This window comes from Phasianus colchicus, chromosome 2 (genome assembly GCF_987193195.1).
Source record: "Phasianus colchicus chromosome 2, bPhaCol1.hap1.1, whole genome shotgun sequence".
NCBI classification, from domain to species: domain Eukaryota; kingdom Metazoa; phylum Chordata; class Aves; order Galliformes; family Phasianidae; genus Phasianus; species Phasianus colchicus.
This window is the reverse complement of record NC_143437.1, coordinates 29,481,599-29,506,901: the sequence shown is the minus strand read 5'-3', so window position 1 is coordinate 29,506,901 and position 25,303 is coordinate 29,481,599. Positions and strand designations below refer to the sequence as shown.

At 36.6% G+C, this 25,303-nt stretch overlaps 1 protein-coding gene across 11 annotated transcripts in view; it reads right to left on the bottom strand.

Annotated features, from left to right (window-relative positions):
• Positions 1-25,303, bottom strand: part of BTBD9 (BTB domain containing 9) — a 201,731-nt gene that overhangs the window by 76,909 nt on the left and 99,519 nt on the right. For 10 of the 11 annotated variants that reach the window (XR_016464103.1, XR_016464097.1, XR_016464099.1 and 7 more), the window contains exon 11: positions 20,538-20,616. Coding sequence is in view for 1 of the 11 variants with exons in the window: in XM_031594109.2 (XP_031449969.2) it covers positions 15,906-16,100; positions 20,538-20,616 (274 nt within the window). In the remaining 10 variants the exon portion in view is untranslated. Of the gene's footprint in view, positions 1-13,735; positions 16,101-20,537; positions 20,617-25,303 lie in introns of those variants that run through there. The other variant, XM_031594109.2, reaches the window with a different exon arrangement.

Below are 25,303 nucleotides of genomic sequence, written 5' to 3'. Positions count from 1 at the left end.
GCACTTGCTCTCGCCCAGCTGGTCACTGAGGGGGCAGTGAGGAGGGGGGTTTCTTTGCTGATTCCCCTCATTTTTCAGCAGAAATTGAGGCACAGTCAGCTGCAGGAGGTAGGAACTCAAGTTGCCTCCCATCTTAGAATGTTGCTGTTCAATATACGATGCCTTCTTTTCACTCTTTGTTTCTACAGCTTCCAATGTTCAGATATTCAACTTTAAAAGCCTTCTCCAATTTAACTCAGAGCGCCTGATGCATCTCTAACTAGGGAGAATAATTAGATGAACCAGGCACACAATGAGTTCCACTAAAGATAGCCTCTGTGACAAACCTTTGAAAAGCAGAAAATAAACTCCCACCAGAATACACAATGAAGTAGTAACCATATGGGGATTGTGGCGTTGAATATATCAGAGAAATCAAGAAAAATGTATCTCAGGATAAGTCAACATATGGCAGGCATAAGCAAGGCTTAAACAGTCTCAGCTTGAGCTGTGTGTCTCTTGCACAGGTCACAGAACAAATGCTAATGCCAGGAAAAAAAGGAAAGAAAGATCAAAGTTTGCACATGAGTTAAAAGCAGCTCAACATGTGGGCACAGCAAGTAATCTGTGCAGCAAAAAGAGCAGCATAACATATTGGAAGCGAATGCTTCTAACACCTGATTTGCAACCACGGGAGTAGAGCAAAGTCCATTCCCCCACCCTGCAGCCTGCTCTTCTTCCTACTGGTATTTACATTGGGGAAAAAAAAAAAAAAAGTAATCAGACCTCGTATTTCAGGACAGATAGTCATTACCAGAAGGGATTAGAATTTTAGGAGGAGTTAGAATTTTCCTTTCAAAACAAAAATTACACTCTAGGTTTTTTTTTCCCCCTCATTCCTTAGAGATTGCTGCCTATCTTCTTCTATCCAGCACTGCTAAACAGGGCAGATACATTTTAAAGAACTTCTATCCCATTAGAAGCTTCAGACATCAGTCCCAGCCAAGACAAAATTATGGATTTTATAAAGCAGCTGTTGGGTGACATCATCTATGCAAGGAACAGTTTCCTCTCTGAAAGCAATTCATACATTCAGAAACTGGTCAAACATGGTTTGCAATAAAATGGTCTATTGTTCAGTGAAAGTGAGTTAGCAATTTCCCAGGTAATTCCTCTGTTACCCTGCCAACAGCTCTGACAGGAGCCTCTGAGGAAACGACCATTAAGCAAACATCTGTGCACGTCCTATCCATCAGCATCCCAACAGCTCCAGAAGTGGGGGCTGACGTGAAGGACCAGCCAGTTTCAGCGGAGCCCAAAGTCTGAGGCAGCTGAGATGAGCAGAAACTCCGACTTAAAGCTGATAAAGACCTAGAGATAGACTGAACAGCACAAAGTAGCAAATTGCTGTTTTCCTAAATGTATTATGTTCACCTTGATACAATATATGTCAATTTTTACAATAAAAATCTCCCTTGAGAACCTACTGCAGGATTAGTATTGTCATCTGTCTAGTGTCATCTGTCTGGTGATGATACATCGTATTGTCATCTTGTCAAAATGATTAAGTGAGCTAAAAAGCTAGACTTTTAGCACTTTCATGATAAATAAAATGTACAAAGTTCTTTTTGTTTGTCAGCATCTGCTGTGCTTCAGTAATGTGGCTCTGAAGAGGGATGGAAAAGAAAAAATGATAGGGAGAATGACATGTAAGGAAAACTATTAATCTTGAGAAAAATAAAGTTGCCTAAAAACATCAAAATTAAAATTACTCCAAAAAAAACTTGGCAATTTTGTTTATATTTGTGGAAGAAAATGATAAAGCAAATTGCTACTTTGCATTCTCAGGAGTAAAATTTATACTATTGCTGTCAGCTAGTCACTTCTACAATGTTTTCAGGGAAACGGAATGCATTAGTATCTTCCTTGGATCAGGTGACACTTTCAAACTAAACCTGAAATACACATTGGCATAGCACCTAGCACAGAATAGTGTCTTCAGTTACATCACGAGTGCAACTGTAATCTTATGTCATCCTTAATGTTCATTAAAAAAGGGGAAGTGCTGCAAGTGACATTTGTGATGGAGACTGTACTGTAGTTACTTTACTACAAACATGTAATCGAGTTGAAAACATTTGATATTTTGAATTTAGATATGACACAAGCGTCTCCAACTCAGTAAAAGCAAACCATTAAATATGATGCAGTGTCCCTCTGTGTTATTTTAGATTTATGTGCCTACTGCTATGCCTCAACCCGTGACATCATGGCTGATGTGACCTGTTTCATACTGCAATCAGTGGAAAGAATTATAGATCAGATTTAGTCCACATAATGTAGATACCTATTAGCTTCAGTATCCAGTCTACTTCTCACTGACTGCATAGACAGTCAGGATTTGGCAGCTTTGGAAAGTAGATGTTATGAACACCAACCTTACTTGCAGGTCATTTGGTTGATATGGCCCCAAATATTCATGTTTCATCTGCTACTTTCTCTCTCATCTTCACACAACTCAAAATCCTTGCAACCATTACAGGAGCACTTCCTTGACTATGGATCACAATAGCTTTAAAGAAAAGGGACAGGCCTTTTCATGAGCTCCTTCATGTCTGGCCAAAGAATTATTTCCTGAAGATGAATCCCCTTTCCTTATCTTGCTGAGAGGGAATCTGACCTTTAACAGCTAAACTTAGAAACTGTTACATTTAAGTAGTCGAGAAAGTCATTTCCCTAAGCAGCTACCACTGTTTTCGAAGTTTATACTTGGAAAAACAAGAAAAAAAATACTCTGTGATATTAATAAACACGCAGTTGGTGTTTTTGAGGTCACTGGTATGAATAACAGCATGAAAGGTGTAATAGTATACTCTTTGAGGAGAAGCTTTAATCATCCTAGTCATATACCCTAATGTCCAAATGCTGGCCCATCACCCAGAAAGATTATGTGCAACTGTAATGGGCCGCAGGAGCTGTTAAACACTCCATCAGTCATACCTGAGTCTTGCAAATGCCAAAAGACTATAGGATTTCTTGCTGTCCTAGTCTGGTTTGAAACAAAAAGAAAGGTCAATTTAATGAGGAATTAGGATATAATAAAGTGTGCAGGATAACATTCATGTTCATACTAACGCTCCCACTTCCAGAAAGGTGGAAAGAATACAGAAGCTAATTGACTTTTCTAACCAGAGGCTAAACTAAAGCTGAGGCAAAACTTTCCCCAGTTAGTTTTTAAGACTTTGAAATTACCAATGCTGCATTCAGTGTTCTGCCCAAATAATTCTCCAGGTCTGCAATTGGAGCAAATACTTTTGATAAAGGAGCATTTATTTGCATTTAAATAAATATTTTCATCAGTTCTAATAAGAACACGAACAAAGAAAGTGTTTGTATAATAAGGACATGCTCCATTTTCCTCACAATAGACTGAACTTCAGAGGACTTCACTGTCACTGATAGAAACCCGTCTGCACTGGAGTTACTGCAGCACAAAGAGGAGGAAAGAAAGAGTACCATTAAACATATAGGAGAGAGTGAAGTGTACATATCAATTGTTATCTCTTCCTGTGCTTTTCTGAAAAACACGTCTTGTAATACCCTCAGTCACAAAGCAGAGCTTTTTTCCCTTATGATCATCCTAATAGGTTTTAACCTAGACATTATTATGGCAGCAGCTAAACTATAGGTTAATTCCTTTCCTTGTTCTGATCACTTAGAAAGGTAGTTGTTTCTGTCTCATATTATCATTAATAACATGAGAAATCAAAATGTTACCGTAATGTAAGTTTATGCATTTGCAGCAAACTTGTACTGGTGCCATTTGGCTTAGAGCATGGCTAAAAGTATCATGGCATATTTTCCATTTATATTAATAAAATCCTATTTATTAATAGCAATACTATTAGCTTAAAAGTACTTCTGTAAGAGAAAGTATCACCTCCATTACACGATGCTGAAATCTGGACAGTGCAAGCAACAATAAAACTACACTGTGTCAGCATTTTAGTAAAAATATCTTTTCAACCAGCAGCTGATAACAGAATGTGATAATGCCATGTCTGAATTAAAACAACAAGGATATTTATGCAGTGGTCCTGCAAAGGGCACTCAGCATAAAAAACACACTTGTCAAATCACCTATTTGTTCCACATTCTCATTTCTTAAAAATACACATTTTAAGTGTACGTTTCATGGGAATGATAGAAAGCAAGACCTTTGAGATCCTTACAGTGGCATCTGTTTAATTCATTGCAATAGCAGACTAATAGCAAATTGCCTTGCTGAACAAAGCAGACTTGTAGAACTGCACTAGGGAGCCACAGACAAACCCCAACCTTTTTAATACTCTTTTATTAAGCCCCACATTGATATATTCAAGTACACTTGTTTGTATATGATTTCTTCATACACGTTGTGCCTAAGTACATCATGAAACCAGGCTGCAAAAAAAACTTTTTATCACAAAATAAATAGCTCCAAATACGGCTGTGATTTGGTCTCATGCACAGGCTCCAGGGCACGGGCAATTATTAGCTGTTCTTAGAATCCCTGTTACTTTTATATGTTTTCAGCAGCAATCCTGGAATTATCAACAAAGCTTATTAACAAAGAATACAACAGCCCACATTTTCAAAGCTCACGAATTCTACAATTCAAATTAGGAATCTCTCATTGGCCAAGTATGTGCATGCCCACAGCTGATTTGCCTGTATCAGTTTGCATCCATTGCGTACACAGAGATACGAGCATGGCCTACAGACTTTCTTTAGATGAAATAAACACAGCTGTATCTCAGCCTATATTGCTGCCCTGTGCATGAGCTCTATGCAGAAGGTCACACTGTTTGAGAATAACCACGGCACAAGATAATAGCCACAGTTAAACAGGGAAGGAGGCACATGGGAAAGCAGTTGGTAGCGCTTCACGACAACCAAGTTCCTCAGCTATTCCATAACTGTGCTTCCTTGGCTGGGTGTGGGTTGATTAGCAATACACAACACACACCCTGAGCAGTGACTCCCATCTTCCAATATCACATTAAACGCAGTACTGGAGTCCAAATGAGATAGGGGATGGGTAAGAGCGTATGACCCAGAGCAGATAGGAAAGGGTAAAAACTGTTTCACAGTACACAGAAGCATGGCTTGTCTCTTCATTTTCTCTTTGGTAAACAAAATGGGAACACTCATGGGATGGCTTTTGCAGAGAAAATAATTACCTTATAAATATGTTAAGAGCCTTGAAGAAGTCAGTGAGCACAATGGTACAAGTGATCAATTTGGTATATTATATGTAGGTTTCCAAAAAGCTTTTCATAAGGTTCTTTATGAATCTTACTCTGCTATGGACTACTGTCAGAGGAGGGATGCTTGAAAAAGGAGACCGTATCTCTCTCCAAAGGCTTAAGGAAACTGAGCTGTCAGGATACAGAATGTCCTCTCTTAAAGAATAACTGCTCAAAAAATAAGAAGCCAAATATACCTTTCACATTCTAAAAATACCTCCTCTTGCCTGTTTGATTGTGTCCTAGAGATGGTGATATTTCAGTGCTAAGCGATCCCACTATATCCCATAGACACATGCCATGAATCTTAACATTCAAAAACCACGCTTGTTTGATCAAACAGAATGAGAGAAACTAGCATTTCCATGAATGCACTGATAATAACTGGCCCGTGTCCTTTCTGCAAGCCAGGAGGGAACCTGTGCAGCTGGCAGGCTGTTTGTTGCTGATAGGAGTGAAGATTTATGGTTATTTCTTTTTCTCCCTGAGTCATGCAGCCTTTAAAAAATAGAAGCTTAAAAATTTAAGCTTCAGCTTCCAAGCTTAATATCTTCAAGACAGATAGCAAAGAACAGTTGTACATAAATGGGACTAAAGTTGGCACTGCATGGACTAGACACATGCTATTTCCCAATGACTCTGCTGCAATAAGAGATAATTTTGAGATTAACTCGTTCTTATTAAATGGGATACATTTTTTTCCTATATACCTTTGCTTTTCTGATGCTTAAGAGACAAAAACAAACAAACAAAACCAATCAAGCAAACCCCCACCCTTTTCCTGCTACAGAATAACATATATGGGTAAATGTTTTGAAAAGAAAAAGGGAACGAATGGGAAAGCACAGGAGTAGAGAGACTCAAGTGAGATCTTACATGATTAATTCTTTTTTACCTTAAACTACAAGGAGATCTGTTTAGCACAGCCTGCAAGGGTATACAAGTAGCAGTCAGTAGAGGACAAAATGATTAACAAAAATGTCCCATTTATGTGCATTTTGCTTCATATAGTGAAAATAAAATGATTGGTATGTATCTGGTCTTTCCAACTTAGATGATGATGTCACAATGTCTGATCTTAGATTGCCACTACTTGTTAACAAGTGAATCCATCCTCTAGAATTAGAAGTAACTTGGAAAAAAGTTCCTGGACTGTGGCAACCAACTGCCCCTGCACTCCACTTCTGTTTGGAAAGGTGTCTGCATTTCCACTTCAGTCTGCACCCCCTCATGTTCCGAACCTATTCACAATCATTTTACTAGCCTAAGCACAAATATAAACTAGATCCTTACCAGAGCAATGAGAAAGAATATTTCTTCCACATTTTGCTCTCATCCAACTTGTCTCTCCTCTCTATGTTTTGTAAGTTTTTTTTTTTTCTGTTTTTTTTTTTTTTTTTTTTTTTTCCTAGTATAATACACCAGCACGATGCTAGGAATTGCATTATCTTGGACATAACCAACATTTTGCCCGAGGGCTGCAATGAAAATTTCTCAGAGCCTTCAAGAAGCCTTTGATTCATCAAGATAGAACAAAAAGTGTTCACCTGCTTTATAACATGGACACATGGCCTGAGAACGCAGATGGTTTCAGAATACATTGTTTTTCACTGACTGGATTATACAACTTTCTGGCTTACATTCTGCCTGTACTGTATTAGGCAAACTCTATTTCAAAAACAAGTCTTCCTTGCATCACTAATCCCATATGTTAAAAATGTCTAAATTTAGTAAATGAGGTGACTGGCAGCTTATGCTCAAAAATGTATACATCCATTTTTTAAAAGGAACAGCAGGATATGACACTTCAAATCACTGAGCTCTTAGTCTCCAAACCTAACAACTGTCAAACTCATTAACAATTTTACAGCTAATAAATGCACAGAGGTAATCAGATCTAATTATATTATGCCTTTTTTTTTTTTATGGTTACTATGGCATCTCAGTTTGAACTTACAATTTGGCATTATATTTCTGACCTTTGAGTTTGGTCTCTCCACTTACCACGTAACAAACATTGTGTATTCATAATTTCTTCTTCCTAAGAGTATAGTGGCACATGCTGGTAGTAGCCTACTGCAGCTGTTGACTTCAGCATTTTCAAAGCTTCAAGCATTTTCAAAACTTCAAGTAAGCCCATTGGCATGCAAGTGCCCAGTGTTCCTTATGCTGATTTTAAAGCAGCTGCATTATGAGTTCCACATCAATAGAGGCCTTGCTGTGCTAGGACCTAAGTCCAATTCTACCAGAAGTCTCAAAGTCTTAAATGCAATACGTGAACAGCACTAGAAAGGCTCTACCATTACTTTAACAAAACTGCAGATAAGTGTTTGAACATAAAAGATCACTTTATTTCTCAAATTACATCCCTCTCATTCTTGAAAAGGCGCATTTCTGATCATCACTATTTTAAATATATCCTATATTTTTCTATGAAGTTAAATACTTAAAAGAAGAATCCCTAAAGAAAAGAATACAAAGCACAAGAGTCTCACTTGATGTTTTGATTTCAGCATTGTCTGGTCCTGTATTCACTGTGGAGAGTTTGGCTGCGCTTTGAAACTCTTAAATAAGAAATCCAGAGCTAGCCTTCCTTGCTGTCAGAAGCCTCTGGTTATCAGTTATTCATGCAAACTGTTAATACAGTGCTAGAGAATGGACAGAATGGATTATGCTTGTTTAATAACTCTGTAACTTGCATTACAAACACATGTTGGTTGTTACAGAGAAGAACTGGGATGCTTCTTTTTCTACAAGTTCGTAGAAAATGATGATGTGAATATCTTCTGGTAAATCAGTACTAACAAGGCTTACCAGGCTGCTGAGTGGTTAACGTACCAAATCAGGCAGTTCCCAAAGTTACCGATCAGATCACTGCAGCACAATCTGCAACCAGCATTCTCCCTGAAACCTAATTAGCCCACATGGTTGGCAATGCATATCCACTGCAGTATAAAATGTTACCAAGGTCATGCAAACAACGCTGTGTGGGGGATTATTTGCACCTGATAAGCACAATCCAATAGAGTAGTGCAGCTCCTAACAACCAGCAGTGAAGGTCTGATGCCGCAAGTTTTCCAATGGTTGTCACAATAAAAAACAGGTTAGAACAGTCCAGTGCAGGCCAATATCATGTTCCTTCAAAGAACTGAGACCACAAAGGTGTAGCATTTCCCATATCAAAAATCATGCTCCTTAAATGTTTTTCATGAAAGAATGCTGAGTAGGAGCCCCAGTGGATGTGCCTGTGAATTCATGCCAGTTAAGTGCCTTACTCCAGAGACTGTGCTCCTCACAATGCAATTGCTGTCTGGCAGGCTGATTAAGCTCCATGTACGTGCACTTAACATCTAAAGGACTACGATAAAGTATTCATTTTAAATGAATCTCATATCTGTTCACAGCAAGGTCTGAGGTAGTTTAGAACCAGGCTATGGGAAATGGATGCTTAGGAAACATGAGAAACAAGGGAAGGGATTTAATGCACAAGACTATCAAGATAAAATGGTAATTGCTACAGAGAAGGCGAACATAATCATAGAGTTATAAACTACCACCAGCTGAGAAAGAGGAGCACTGATAGGAATGAGTGGAAAAAGTTCATTAAAATGGAACTTCTGTTTGGTCTCTTAATATTTAACTTACAATATTTGAAGGAACAATATCAACCATCACTCCACAAAGAAAACCAATATTAATGAAATTGAGCAAAGCAGAAAGGAAAGAAAATTTTGCAATATTAGAGACAAGGTTAATAGACATGGGCACTGAATTGTGAAGCACTGCTGTATTTCTCACAAGGAGCCCACATGCTCAGTGGAACATTTGAATCTACAAGCAGCCAAAACAAGTATTCTGAAAAGTTGCAGATTCTTGCAAGGTTCACTTTTGATGATGCAGTTTATTGAGAAAACAACACTTATATACAACTGGAACATTGAGCAATGAACAACTAACAAATTGAACATATATGAACATCACAATGAACAAGAAACACAATTATATTTGATTTAAATTAGATAAGCCCACACAAAGCCTGACCTACTACTTAAATCAACAGAAAATCTCTCAACTGATTTTTCTCTTAAGGAAAACAGAGTTCAGATCATGAAAGTAGAAACTTGAAAACAGCTAGTATTTTCCATATCCACAGACAGTCAAATTAAAACTCACTATCTCTTAACAGCTTAGCAGTAATTGACTTTTAAATCTGATGTGAATGAACTGGGACTAGGCTACTGAATTCTGCATATAACAAAAAAAAGTGTAAATTTAAATCAAATGAATTTAAATACTTAATATATCCCAGATTAGAGGAAAGTTCCAGGGAACAGTGCAGCAACAGCAATAAGATTCCAGATAGGGAGAAAAAAAAAAAAAAGGAAAAACAAGCAGACTGGGGGAATCCTGTAGGAAAAAGTAAGAGCTGTGAGGACAGGAGACAAGCAGAAGTAGCTCAGACTACAGGAATTGGACCTTCATGTTGCTCTTCCCATTAAAATAAATAAAATTGCTGCCCGCATTACATTCTCTTCCTCAGTTCATCATCCACATTCAGTTAAACTATAGATTTCTTGCCAAAATTCACTACACCAAAAAAAAAAAAAAAAAAAAAAAGGCATGTAAAAACACTTTTTTGCCAAGTCACTTCAACTTGTGAAACAGATGCATGCATGCAACTACATAACAGCCTTTCTCCTCACAACTCCAGCTATAGAAGATGCTGATAAACAATTCTGGTGACAAATCATGCTTCAAAAGCACAATATAAAACTTTTCATTTAAAGACAAAAGTTCTTGATGTCAACTGTTAAACTTATTTATTGGATTCTAGGTATTAATCATAAGCCACCTAGCAATGGTAGCTCAGGAATACAGAGATATGGTATGTAGAACAAAAACAACACAAAGAAAATGAATTATTTCTGGTACATGTGCAAATTCCCTACTTTCTCTCCAGAAAGAATCTGCAGCCACTACTGTTCACTTGGATTGCATGGCACAGAGTTTTAGAGGTACAAACCCTCATCTCAACAATAATACAGCCCAACTTAAGATATTTCAAGGTCAGCTGGTACTGTTTGGACATAAAGCATTTGTTGTAAAACAGTTTTGCAAACTGCTTAATACAGACAGCTGTGGAGATGTATCAGCCAGCCTGCAGTAGTCAATGAGCAACTCTGAAAGCTGTGAGAAACCAGCTTACCTTCTTCTAACAGAATGGATGTGCCAAGATGCTAAACACAAAAGAGATGAGTAAAAGTTCTGACAAAGAAATGCACTTACACTGCAGTAACAGTTTAGCTCTCCATCCACTACAAAAGCTCAGGGCCTTCAGCAGCAGGAGGCACTGGGGAGGCAGATTTATATCTAAGCAGACAGAAGTCACCACTCCTTCAGATTTTTAGCTATGATAATTCTAAACTCCCATGATATTTATGTAACAAATTGATTATTTTTTTTTTATTTCTGAACATTTACTTATGCTATTCTATTTGGCTGGAAGGAACGGGAAAAGAAAAACTCTGATTTCCTGATGGGCTGATAGTATCTACTACCAAGAGCGTATTACTTAAGTGTAGTGCTGGCTGTTCACTTACTTCCACCATTTGTATGTATATCATAGTAATTAAATACATACTGTATTAGAAAATCTAGTCAATCTATGTGTAAGTACCAGATACTTGCATTTTCCTCATGTTATACTACATTATGTTAATCTGGGCTTTGTTTCTGTAAAAAAACCATTTCCAAAGACAAACTGACTCAAATTCTGTCATGGACTCTTGGTGTGACTTCTACAATACCTCAGTCAACACTGCAATAGAGCTTCTGAATGGTCTTTGAGAAGTCTATAGGTGGTTTTGAGCAGTTAGCAAAATTCATATTGGAGGCGCACTCTGTAAAGAGCACAAGTCACATGCAAGGCACCTAAGAGCAACATGTCTGTGTTCACTGGACTGCATAAATGTCTTTGAGATGAGCATTTGATTTGCTCTCTTTCATTCACTACAGCCAAATCACCAATTTCTATCTACTTTGGCCAAACCAGCTTTGGACCTGCTCATCCATACCTTACTTAGACATCTGCACATTTTAAGCAACTGTAACAGTGATTTCACATCCTGCCATACCACAGAGTATTAACATTTCTCCCAGTTTTTCTCAGCTTAGGAGTTTTAGGAACCTGTTCTAAGTTCAAGCTAAATGATAAGCTACTAAGCTCCATTTAACACATATACGAATATGGTACTCCAATTAAAATTAGTATATGGGATATGAATACGGTATTCCATTAAAAATTTGACCCAGTACTTTTATTATTACCCATATCCTGTACAAAACCTGTGGAGCTTTTACAGGTAATTTAACTAGTACAACTGCTGGGAACCAGTTTAGAGACAGCTGAGGATTCTAACCTAAACACATCATCGATTAAGAGAAGGGAAAGGGAGCCAGGCCTCAAGAATTCTGGGATCCACAAAATACTATCTTCTAAGGAGTTTTATCCTCTAGCAACTGTTACAATAACATACAAGCCTAAATGTCTACTCTTAAATACTGCATTAAATACTACTGGCTCTGGTATTTGCTGACTGCTCCAGCCACAACAACAAATTACTAATGCTTTCATTTGCCAATTTGATGGTAAGTCATCATCTCTCAAAATAGAAACCAACAAACATTTTCCTAGGGGAAAAGCAATGTATAGCTTTTCTGCTTCCTCTGAAATCACAGCTGAATTCTGATTCCATATCAAGGGTCTCTGAGTGGGTGACAGTGTATAAGCAGAACGATCATGGAACAATCAGACAAAAATGACACTAATTTGCCTTCTGATCTCACACTGACTTCAGATGTACAAAGCATGTGAGTAGATACTCATATGCATTTGGCTAGGAAACTTAATTTACTTAAAGTGAAAAAACTACTGATATCATTTCCTGTCTTTTCTCTCATGGAAATCAAGTTAGGTAATAAACTGAAGACACTCTGAGTTGTTATGATTAGTAAAGATAAAGAAGCATTAAGTTCATTTCAACTTTTCAGCAATGATGAAAAACACAGAGCTCCACCATGAACTGTCATATTGAACAAGCAAAATAGATTTGCATGGAAAAAGGATTAAATGGAGCTGCAAAGGAAGGAAAGTGCAATGAAAAACAGTTTCTTTCCTAAGAACACTGGCCGATTCTTCCTCTCTCCTGTCTTTTATGTAATTCTTGGATTATTTTCTCTCATTGCCATTCCCGTTGTCATTCAAACTTGTTTGAGAGCTTGTTTGAAAGCAGAGCTGCACAATTTTGCTCACTTTAGAAATTCATTTTCACATATAAATCAGTTTTACAAATACTGAATTTACTCTTGCTGAAGTTAATTTTTGGCCACAGATTTCTGTGAATAAAAATCTTTAAAATTCACTTGGGATTAGTTCATTAAATAAAGAGAATTTAGAAGCTACATATGAGTTGGCCCTAAGTCTGAATTCAATCAGTAGAAGAAAAATAAGAGAAAAAGAAGACAATGGAATTTAAAGATAATCATAACTACAGCTGAAGTACTAACTAGACAAAATGGTTCAGTGTTGGCAATATAGCTAATTCTATTGTCTAGAAAGCTGACAACAGGTCTATCTTATAGTTTCTGACAAGAATGCAATGAACAGCTGGTCAGTTCTGCTCAACCTCTGCTGCAATTAAAAGAAAGTGATCGCGCAGTTCTGAATAATTATAGTATCTCATGACTAAATTAAACCCTGATGCTTATAAGTGGCCTGATATTAAGCCATAACAGCACAATTTATTTCCACTGCAAGAAAAAAACCCTAGATTTCAGAAGAACATTCAAGAGCTACATCTCATATTAGGAGTTAATAAATGCAGAGAATACTTAGCAAGCATGAGAATACTCACACAAAAGCACAGGTCAGTCCTGTGTGATATCATCTTTTGCCAGTAGTAATATTTTGCTGGCACTGTGTTTAAGGCAGAGACCTATTCTAGGCCACAAAGATTTTGGGGGTGTTTGAGGGTGGATAATGTTAGAAGAACAAGCAGAGTTCAGGTCCCTTAGATACTATTTCTTTGAATAAAAAGGTAGAAATTGTTAAGTTGTGGAAAGGATAAAGACTGTAAGAAAGGACAATGCTATACTGGCTTTTGTTTTGAATGATTTTTGGGGGGGGGTGGGAATTGGAATTTCTATAGAACCTGATTCTTTTTGCTTTGAGATTCTCTCTTATCTTTTCATTCAGATTCTTGGCAGAGCACTAATGTCATGGGAAATAAATAGACCTTTTTCTTCAACAGTGAGTCATAGAGCAAGTTCAAAAAGAATCTGCAATTGCATATGGTCTGTAAGGCTTATTAGTATCCAAAAAATTAATTGTGCACATCAAAGATTACAAACTGAAAATCCTGTTCTTTCTCTGAGCACCTAAACTCAGAACATCTGGCACAAACTTCTTGTTCTTGTTCTTTTTTTTTTTTTTAAATTAAATATTTTCTATAACAGTGACTAACAGCTAGGTTACACCCCTTGCATGTCCACAACTTGAAAAAGTACATTTGTTTGATCAAACTGCAGAGAAATATCATCACTGACACGAAAGGTCTTAACTATCAAAGACAAGACATGCTCCATTCATCTCAGTAAGTTCTGGCATAGACTACAACTAGAATAGATCTTTTTGTTTTTACTTTTCAAAGAAAAAAAAAAAATCCAACTTTTTGGACCTATACTTACACAAAACAATTGCATCCCCAGTAGCTAGTCTCAATTCTTTCATGCTCCAAAGGCTTCTAAGCCATAAGATAATTGGCAACCAAGACTGGGCGCTGGCTCATAAGCAAGATCCTGCCTCCAAACTCAAGGCTGCACGAGGCAGCCATGGCATGTATTAAAAATGATAGATAATGAAGTTGCATGCATCTTCACTGACAGACATCACAAGACAGATGACAACAGTGAGAAGGGATGGGACAGCATGCAAATGTCAGTACTCAGAAGTAATTTGGCAATGAAAAATACTGTAATATTCTTGATGAAGCTTGGTGAATTTTATTGGAAACAACAAAGAGAAAGCATTTCTCCTATGAAGTTTCTACTGATTCATTGCTTCCATTTGTTGTATTTCTTCCAGTTTTAAGCACAACCAGCACACAGCAGGGAAATTCTTTCAAATTACGTATTGTGATAAATTAGCATACTATTTGCTATATTGATATGTAGCTCATTTTATCACTATGGTAATGCAAAGGAAAACCATATTTATCCTATACTAGTTTTGTTTTCTTCTGACAAGGCTATTTGTCACCACAGGAAATTCCATGTTCATAAAACTGGATGGCTGACATTTCCAGCATATGCTTTGAGAGGAATAACAATCCTCCTAATCAATTTTGCCAATTACATCAGTGTTTGTCATAATACAAAAACACTTCTTCACATACTGAAAGACCAGCAAGGAGCTCTTCCTAAGTCATCTGGATCTGGAAAGCAAAAGGTTGCATTCTCATTAATGTGTAAATACATAGAGTAAGTGAAGTAATAAGCAATTTAATCCAGACATGATGGATAATTAATTCTGTGATGTAAAACGAGAGCCAGATCCCTTACAATACAGTGTAAAAGCATAACACTATGAAGACTATGAGAAAGTTTGTGTGACCCTTAATTTTTTAGATCCAGGCTGTAAAGCATAATTTCTTGGCTAAAAATAGCTTTCTGTATATTCTTTCTTTTGTATTCTGAACAACTGCTTGTCAGTGACCAGATGAATTTTCACTTTCTAGACAAAAAATTTTTGATGATCTGTTGCAAGTTGTCTTAGAAATATGAGTAAAATTTAAGTTATCACCTTCATGAGTGAAAAATAAGCTTTTCTCAAGATAGAAGTTTGATTTCAAAATTTTCCTTTTGACTATAAGAAATGACAATTCTGTGCTTCAAATAAGCCGACTCGGGTCAAGATTAATACAGCATCCATTAATTAGTTTGTTGATATCATAAAGGCTTTTCTTGACATCCCACTGATGAATGAGGGAATTTGCATCTCAGCAGGTAAACATGTTTGATATTTCCTTAATCTACTGCACAGCATTTGCTGCAGCCAAAAATAAGAGAGAAAGCAGGATGCAGAGTTAAAACAATTTTTAAAAGAGATTACTAGTTACAAAGGAATATGAATGAAGAATAACTTTCAAAAATAACACATATTCTGTACTGATGTGTTCCATAAACATTTTCTTCGCTAATGGAAGCCTTCAGGGAACAAATAGTTATTTCATATGCCTTCCATTCTGCTCAAGTCATCTTAGATTTTCATTGTAGCTCTGCCTTTTATTTTCTTCTGTTCTCCTTGCCTTGGTTAGATTAGAGAGGTAGGGTGTTAATGGGGTACTTGATGAAGATTGAAGACCTATTTTCTCCCCTTTGGAGACCAGCCTAATTTGAACAAATTGAGAAGAGTGAAGCAGTCTCTTCATGTCCTTGGGAAAAGCCTTTGCCATTTCAGCATTTCAAGACATGGTCCCCTTTCTTCACAGTGAAGAAGAAAGAAAAGGTGCCAGCACAAGAAGGTTCTGAATAATTTTATATAATGTCAGTGGGGCAGCAAAAGCTCCCTTTCAATCTCCTTTATGGTTGGTGAGCATGCGAACGCAAGGTGGATCCAGGAGAGGAATGCAAAGAACTAGCGCTTGCAGCTCGAACAGGACGAGAAACAAGCTGTTGTTCACCAGTCCCCAACTCTGTCGTTGCTACTTCCTTACAACCCTCATCCTTGTGGGTACCACTTTGTGCAGGGCACTCAAAATGCACACAGTGAAACACCTGGAGAGAACAAAAAAGGAAGATAAACAATTAAATGCTGGCAAAAGCATGATCAAAGTAAGATGAAATCCATATGCAAGCATGCAGGCCAGATCAGTGCAAAAGCACTTGGTCAAATAAGAATGCCTCAATGTGAGCTCACAACCATTATTCCGTGTGACAGAAATATTACAAAGTGATACAAGTTATAAGAGTGGAGCAAGAGAAGGCCTACAAATTATACAAACTTTTACATATGACACTGAAAATCAGAAAGATGGTTCTATGGCAGACAGAGATAGTTGTGATTTTTCCTTTGCCAAACAGCATAAATATTTAATACATGCTATTGGAAAACAACAACAATTACATTAATTGTTTTATACATCTAATGTGATTTAAGTACATCTCCAAAAGACTGCTATTCACACACACTAGAAATGGAATTTAAATCATTACCAATATGATCCTATTTCAAGATTGCCCACTTCTGTAACAACAATGGTAGCTCTACAGATGTTTTCTGGAGTTACGTAGAAATGCATTCAAGACTGTTCAAGGAAACTGCTATTGAAGCAGATGGAATGTGCCCTTTATTACAGTGATCAGTTTCGGAGGCTTCGAACAATACCTGGACCACTATCATCGATCTTACATGTAGCTGATGTCTTTAAAGCTCTTCTCACAAAGAAGTGGAATAGCTTCTAATCCTAACTGCCCTTTCCCAGGCCTTGTCAAGTTAAAATGGACAAAATCAAATACCATAAACAAAACATAGGTACACTACATATTCATAGAGGAATACACAGTATTATATTTTTTTATCCTTTCTTTAATACAACTGAAAATCCTATTACTCTTTTTGACCATCCTTAACAAGTGCATATTGAGCAGACATCTGCAATGACGTCTGCAATAGCCCCTGGGTCTTTTCTGAGAAGGTAGCTAGTTAATTCAAATTCTAACAGCATGAATGAAATGAATAAAAAAGCAAATGCCAAAAAACACTCACAGTTCACTGCCCTTTTTTTTTTTTAATCCCCGTTATATTTTCTTGTACCTTTCAATGTAGAAATTCCTTCAGATTTTATATAGATACACTATGATGTATGTTCATATTTCCATATATATGTACGCATGTTCACATAAAGGTGCAGTGCCACCTCTCTATCTGCACCATTGCCACATGTGCAAAGAATGGAAAAATGGCTTTTTCTCTGCATTTCTTCTGGTGGTTTTTTTTTCTAAAGTCAAACTAATTTCTACAGTGGCATGAGTTCCCTCCATCTGCTACCATTCTTAAGAAGCCAATTTTTGTGTTCAGTTCCATTTCTTGAGAAGCCAATTTTACATTCATTGCTCTCCTTTGCTTTTTAATGTAACAGCTATTGACAGTTTTCCAGCCATACTCATCAGTATCAGTATTTTTAGAAGAGAACAATATATCTCATCGTTGTATCTCTTTAATACATAGCTTTCCTTGAAAGGCAGTACACTCTAAAGAAAGGAATGGATATCTGAGTTAGAAATTCCTTATCTCAACTGTATCTTACACCAATGAGGTTTCTCACCTGAAGTTTCACTTCCTATAGGATGTTAAAACATAGTACACTTAGCACGCAAATCTAGCTGATACTAGTCTATAAAATCGGAAGTAACTAATTCTTGAATTTCAACTTTCCTTGTTACCACTCTTTCACAGTAAATTCTCAGCATCTGGCAAATGTTAACAAGTCCGAGAATTCACAACATCATTTTCAGTTACTCTGCCACTTTAACATATGCAGAACACAGCTTGTGAAAGAATCAGATAGACCTCATATACTTCAGTATTGGAATTATGTATTTAAGCCAGGTACTCTTGTAACAAAAAATCTGGTATGATTTTCTCTATAAAAGCTGAGATCACACTTCAGTATCTTTCTCTAATTAGTAGCATGTTAAGTTCACCTGGAGATTTGAAGGAAGGTTTGACATACAAAGCAAGTACATACACTCCGGTGCAGTAATTTGTTAGATAAGGCTTTCCCATTAGCAATTAGATGCTATTTCCAGGTCAGTGCTACTCGAAAGGAATAACAATAGAAAGCTTATATAGTCAGTTAGAAGCATCAGATGACCTGCCTGACAAATGATAAAAAAAAGGCCAAGAAAAAAATATTTTATTTATGAAGGTGGTAAGCTCAAGAAAAATAGTTACATTTTTATCATGTTGTAAAATACAAAAGAAATTTACTAGGTTGAGTAAATCTATGAGCATCCTATCTTTCAACACATAGAAAATATGGTGAATGAAAGATGAGTTTAAAAGATGAAAACATTTACAAAACTGAGAAATTCTGTGGGTTTTCTGTGCTTGCTTTTTTGGTAGCTACAAAAACCAGATTGTGATTCAAAGTTAAGAGGTATGCTGTGGCAGTGTTTTGACAGCACAAGTAGGTAATACTCTCCTACCTGCTACAGTTAAACTTGTGATGAGAACATGCTGCCATTAACATCTTTTGTTTAAAGTGAAAATGGTGTGACATAACATACCACTTGCTGTGGGCAAACAATTCCAGAAATGCTTACATTCCTATGGAAGTGACTAGCAAAACTATCAACTCCAGAACAAACTGAAACTTTTGTTACAATGCTGTTATTTAAACTGGATTTATGAAAAATATCTTGCTACATACTTCAGATAATAAAACTTTATGACAAAATATTATACATTATTTGCTTCATACATATATCAAAGGAGTATAATACGGTAGGCTGTGAAAGCTAATAATGTTCTTTTTAGAAGCTTTAGCATCAATAAACTGAGTAAAAATTAAAATAAATTAGCATGGGGCACTGTTCTTAAAGACAAAAGACAGAAGGACATAGAATGGCAATGTATTTATAGTTTCACCAAACCTTTACATGAATAGGCATAACCTCAACTTCCGCATGCTGATCTTCAGTGTAGTTATGCAGAGCTCCATCTATCAGTAACTAAACAAGATATTAAATGTCTTGTAAACGTAAACTGATTTGTAATTAGAATTATGTTTAGAAGTCCATATGCCCATTACTTTTCAGGGCTATCTTTAAGAATTAAAAGTTGGAAGCAGTGTTTCTTGTAGGCTGATTTTCTAAGTTTAATCAGCATGTCTCATATTCTCTTTTAATGAAGATTAAGAAATTACAGAGATCGGCATGCAAGCAAATAGGACTGCCTATACTGATCAGTAATGGAAAAGGCCTTTTTCGTGCACATATAACAACCCCGGAGGCAGTTTCTCATTCTGTATTTCTGAGTACTCACTGATGAAGACTGAACTGTCCTCCACAAGAGGCAGTCCTTAGGAAAATTAAAATATAACTAATATTTTTGGTTCAATTTAATGGTCAGCTTCTTTCCAATTGTCTGCTGAAAGCTAATGTTGACATCTCATTGTACAAACAATGCTATCTGACAGCTCATTCAATGCTCAGAACTAGCATCCCCTTACAATAAATATCAGAATGGTTAAGGGTGGAAGGGATCCCTGGAGGTCATCTGATCCAATCCTCATCAGTAATCACTAATAATCACAAATCACTAATAAGGGTAGAACTGACAAGCTCTAACACCATGACCTACGGTTCACTATAAAGGGTGAAAGTACAGTGTTCTGTGGGTGTAGTATGCAGAAGGACACAGAAGGAGCTATCAGTGCCTCTGTTTTGTTACATAAGGTCCTGATGTTGCAAAGACATACACATGTTCTTAAATTTACATACAGTAAATTGTTTCACTGAAGTCAACTGTCCTTTGAGACATTAAACAACAATGATTAAAGACAGAGGCACAAGTAAACAGAAAGAGAATGATATTGCACTTGGTTGGTTGTCACAAGACATTTTTTCTGTGTAAGATGAATTGAAGAAATCCCTTCAGCCACTGTTGGCTAACTGATTTACCAAATATGAAAGCTAGTTATAAGAGAAACTTATATAAATAAGATTTTCTTATGAAGAATGACATTTTTCTTGCTTTTGATTCATTAAGAAGATAATACAAAAGCAATAAAACCAAGTAATCAGAAACTATACACCTTTCTCTAGTTCACTACAATGCTGTTTTTATCAGTCATCAAAATGAGAAATGATTTAAATATTAACCAAACCTGACAGAAATGCTTGTTTGCAGTGTACAGGTCAAAACCTGAAACACACTGATGGTACTTTGTCTGTAAAACACATCAAACCAAAATTATCTTCCACTCTAGCAACAACCTTTCAAGTCTGTAGAGTGCAGAAATATGATAACACCATTCACTAATATTTAAATACAGAAAGCACTCATTCTCATTCTGCTAGATTTCCAGAGCAAAATCAAGAAAGAAAAAAAAAAGTTCTCTTTAGAGGGTATTATTAATTTCATTGTAAGACAACAAAAATTGTATAGTTAAATATTCAAGAATATAAGTTGTATTAGCAAATCCTTACCTCATTAGCTGTGTTCTGAGTTCCAACTATTCTGATAAAAGATGCAGGCTGTTTATCAAAAGTGATTGTTTGCCAGGACCTACAAAAAAAAAAAAAAAATAATTCAGAAAGACATACAAATATTACATATGGTCACCACAGCTTGCAGTGAAATACAGAGGGAGTTCATCCAAATGACAGTACATAATCACTTAAAAGGACAAACAAAGAAACACTTTGCAGCACCTGAATTTCCAACACTATTTGTTCATTCTTATTTTTAAGTGACTTGTCTCTGCTTCTATGTATTCATAGGCAGTTTATATTACTACAACCTCCATGCAGAAATAATATTCACAGTACTACAAACAAGAGAGAAGATAAATAAAAGTAGATGCCTCTGTTAACTACTCATGAGAAATTTCAATCATCAAAGCTCAGTTAAAGAAAATTATAGCTGTAGGAAAAACAACCAACCACCCCAACTCATTCTGTAAGTGGAGCAGTGGAGGCAGAGAAGGGAGCCCAGTCTTCCAAGTGACATAATGCATTCTTTTCAGTTCAGATTGTGAGGATTTCTCCACCTCACCCTCCCAGAGCTAGAGTGTAGCTTTGTATCTAAAAGCTTGATTGGGATCACTATAACCTTCTTGCTTCATTTGTACTCTTCTGATTTGGGCAAGGTACATTACAAGGAGCTTCATGAATGGCTGGCAAAGGACACCACTGCCAATCACACCTTTGTGCTCACAGAACACACTGACAGTAAAACAGAACAATTAAAAAGGTCACAGGAGTTAGAGGCTCCTATGCCAGTCTTCCATTGCGGCCGATGAGTGCTTTTTCACAATAGAATTTATATTACCTTTTTATTCACAAAACATGAAAGGTAGATACAGAATCAACTTTTCAGCAAAACTAGACTCCACCATAGAAGGCTTTAGAGATAAAATGTCATTAAGAATAACCAGATTAACTCACCAAACAGGATAAGGATTGGATGAAATTATACTGAAAGTGTCCAAAATACCTTCAGAAATGCTCACACAAGAAATAAAGGACTCATAACAAAACTGCAACAAAACACTGCTCACCATCAGTAAGTAGAGTGCACAAAGGCATGCAGCATTAACAGCTTTGTTGCTCAGTATATGTTGTGCACTGGAAACTTACCCTGGCAGAAAGCTATCATCTCATTGACACAAACATGGCATTTCTGGGTCTGATTTAGTATTTGCTTAAAGAAGATTGTGAGCCTGATTAAGACCTAATTTCATGTAGTTTACTGGTATTACTGCATGAAGTAATGGATGTGATTAGAGCTGCTTGTAGTAATAGAAACGTGAGGTCTGAATCAGGCCCTGGAGGTAGAGCTATTACCTATCTGCATTTCACAATTTATTTATAACCCTTAAGTGGCTATGTTCTCCTTCAAGCTGTTTCTTCAAGCCCTAAATAAAATATAAAATGCAAATGAAGTGTTATCATAGAATCATAGAATGGCCTGGGTTGAAAAGGACCACAATGATAATCAATTTCAACACCCCTGCTAAGTGCAGGGTTGCCAACCACCAGACCAGGCTGCCCAGAGCCACATCCAGCCTGGCCTTGAATGCCTCCACGGATGGGGCATCCACAACCTCCTTGGGCAACTTGTTCCAGTACTTCATCACCCTCTGTGTGAAAAAATTCCTCACTTGTTCTAATGTAAACCTCCCCCACTTCTGTTGACTATTCCAAGATCTGAAAAGTTGCCATGATCTAAGAATTTTTTTCCCCTTAACAGGAGATTTTACTTGAGTTTTCTTCTCATTTTAATCTACTACAGCCAGTCAGCTAACCTTCACTGCCAAGTGTAGACGTGACAATTAGTCAATCGCAACATTATTTCTCTTAACAAAGTATTCCCACAGTTAGTACAATGCATATGCTTTCATATTTATTGATGTGAACTTTAATAAGAAAAGTGATGATGTTAAAAATCAGATCTCTCCATTCAGTGATTTGTAAAATATTAGTAACTGTTCTATACAAAAAGGGTTCAGAACCACAGGAAAGTTCTTGAGAACAGCCTATGCTTTCCTAGCTTTTAAGATAGAGTTTGTTTCCTGTGACCCCCCCCCCCAAAAAAAAAAAAAAAAAAAGACTGCCAGATGATAGCAAGAAGGATTGAGAGAAAGATCCTTTGAGAATGCTCATCTAGATCAGCATTAAGTTCTTCCACTTCCCTTCCTTTCTCCTATACTGCTGTTATTTGGATTCAATTATAATTACCCTTTCAATAATTTTTCAGTAATTCCAAAACATGTTATAAAATATAAAAAAACTGAAGAATTTTTGAAAAAGAATGTGAGATTTGAATTGAGATAGAGTTTTCAGTAAATTTGGTCCTAAAAATATTTACTATTTTATTATGTCCATTTTGTTCCCTTCCCACTGGGGGAAGAAAAAAACCTGAAATTTTAAAACTGTACACCGCTTGCAGAAGAGTTATTAAGATTCAAGAATACTGCCACCAGAGAATTAGCACTTGATGAGATAATAAGAGCATCAGGTCTCTTGATTTATTTCTTTAGCAAAAAGAAAAAAGCATAGTAGAAAACAAGAAAAAACTGATTTGGAAAAAGTCAATTTGGAAATAAGGAAGATAAACCGTCATCACTAAAATGCTGCAACAATTTTGACTATAACAGAACACTTGAGAACATCATAGAATCACAAAGAATCATAGAATCACAAGGTTGGAAATGACCTGCAAAATCATCTAGTCCAACCGTCCTCCCATTACCACTGCTACCACAAGCACTAAACCATATCTCACAGCTCCTCATCCAGACACCTCTTGAACACTGCCAGGGACGGCGACTCCACCACCTCCCTGGGCAGCCATTCCAGTGCCTGACCACTCTGAGAGAAAAAGTTCTTCCTTAAGTCTAACCTAAATCTCCTCTTGTGGCCATTTCCTCAGGTAACATTGATATATACGAGGGAATATCTCTCCAGAACAAGTATAATTATGCAGTAGAAAGACAATTTATACAGTGTAACTATACCCATATGGGAAGACAGATAACTGAAAAAAATATCATGACTTGTGTGTGCTCTCTTTTTATACTTTCTGCTGATAAAATAAATTCAGTCAGACTTCTATTTATGTATGAAGCCATAACAACCATCTTCAGTGGCATTCTCAATTAAACAAAAGACATTCTTAGCAAACCTTCAGTTTCTTTTTAATTTTCTTATTTTATTGCAAGTTACGCTTTTAACATAATTTCAGTTTCTCCATAGAATTTTTACTTTGCAAATGTTTAGTCAAGCCATGAATATTTGCTTATTTCCTTTCCTCATGAGAAATAATACTTCTATTATCATAATTCCTTTTATAAAAATTGCCAGCAAATTCAATGAATATCTCCAGTGTTGATGCATTCATATGTCACTGTATTCAAGGAACAGCAGCATTAAACCTTTTCTAAAACATCACTATTTTTGGTCTGGGATTAAATACTTCTGTAAAATAAGAGTCAGTTCTACACCTTGGCTCCCCTCTGCTAAGGAAACAAACCTTTCAAGCTAATGACAGTGCTTTCTTTCCTATTAACTGACATTGTCACCTTTGGACTTCCTGTATTTGTGTATTCTTTATTAATGATTAGTGATTTTTTCAGTGTTTAGATTTTTTAAATATTCAGGGAGGAGTGTAGATGGCTTCTTTTTTTCTGCTTTCATACCCACCTTGGTGGCTGATTCTTTTGGGATTTGCACCTCAATATACAGCAGTCTTGGTCATCACCTCTAAGATAACACTAGGAACTATGAGTGTACTCAGACTCGTACCAGGGTCCTCAAGATGAAATGCATCACTGTGGTTTGGCCAGCAAAGGTCTCCTGATAAAGTAGCTCAATTTTCCAAAAGAAATTAGCCTTGCTACAGCCCTACGGTGTTTTATTTAACACTCTACATCTCACCTCTGCCACCCAGCTTCTAACTCTCTTGTTCTGCCTGACTCCCCTAAGGAGATGCAGTAATTGATGATTAGCATTCCTAAGCCATGCTTGCATCCTGTGAGCCTGTCATATTTAATTACCTTTTAACTATATTCGTCTTCTATAATAGACTGAACATAATTTAGATAATTATCTTTTGCTCTCTTATTCTCTGACTCTGCCCGTCTTACTTAGAACTCCTTGCAATGAAAATCACTTTCTCTGCTCAAAGATATAAACAGACTCTTGGGCAAAATGCTTTCATCTCTCCAACAGCTGTCACTGAAAACTCGATGGCTCTGTGCAACCTATTCACTATATTCTATTCTCAGCAAGAAGAAAATCATTAGAAACCTCTCTACTTTCATGTTTTTTTTTTCCTTTCTCTTTATTAGCCTATTGCAAGAAGAATGCAAGAAAAACTGATGTCCGTGTAAATTATAATAATAGCTTGCCATTGCTTAAGCTATCTATAGCTTTAAAATTGCAATTCACCTCTTCAAGAATTTAATGGCTTTTCTCAGCATTTAAAATTCTTGCCTAGTTATCTCCATGAAAAACTGATATCTTCCTAGAGATTTATTATATAGGATGGGATATAAATAGTGACTCATCCCATTTATTTTCTCCTCTTCCAGAAGGAACAAATTAAGAAAGAAGTGGAAGCTTATCTTTTATTGAGATTTTCTAATGATCCACTGGCATTACAAAAAATACTACCGCACTGTGGGATCACCAGAGCAGCACTGATTATAGCTGAAACCAAGTTCAGGCCAAAGACATAAGAGCAAAGAGAA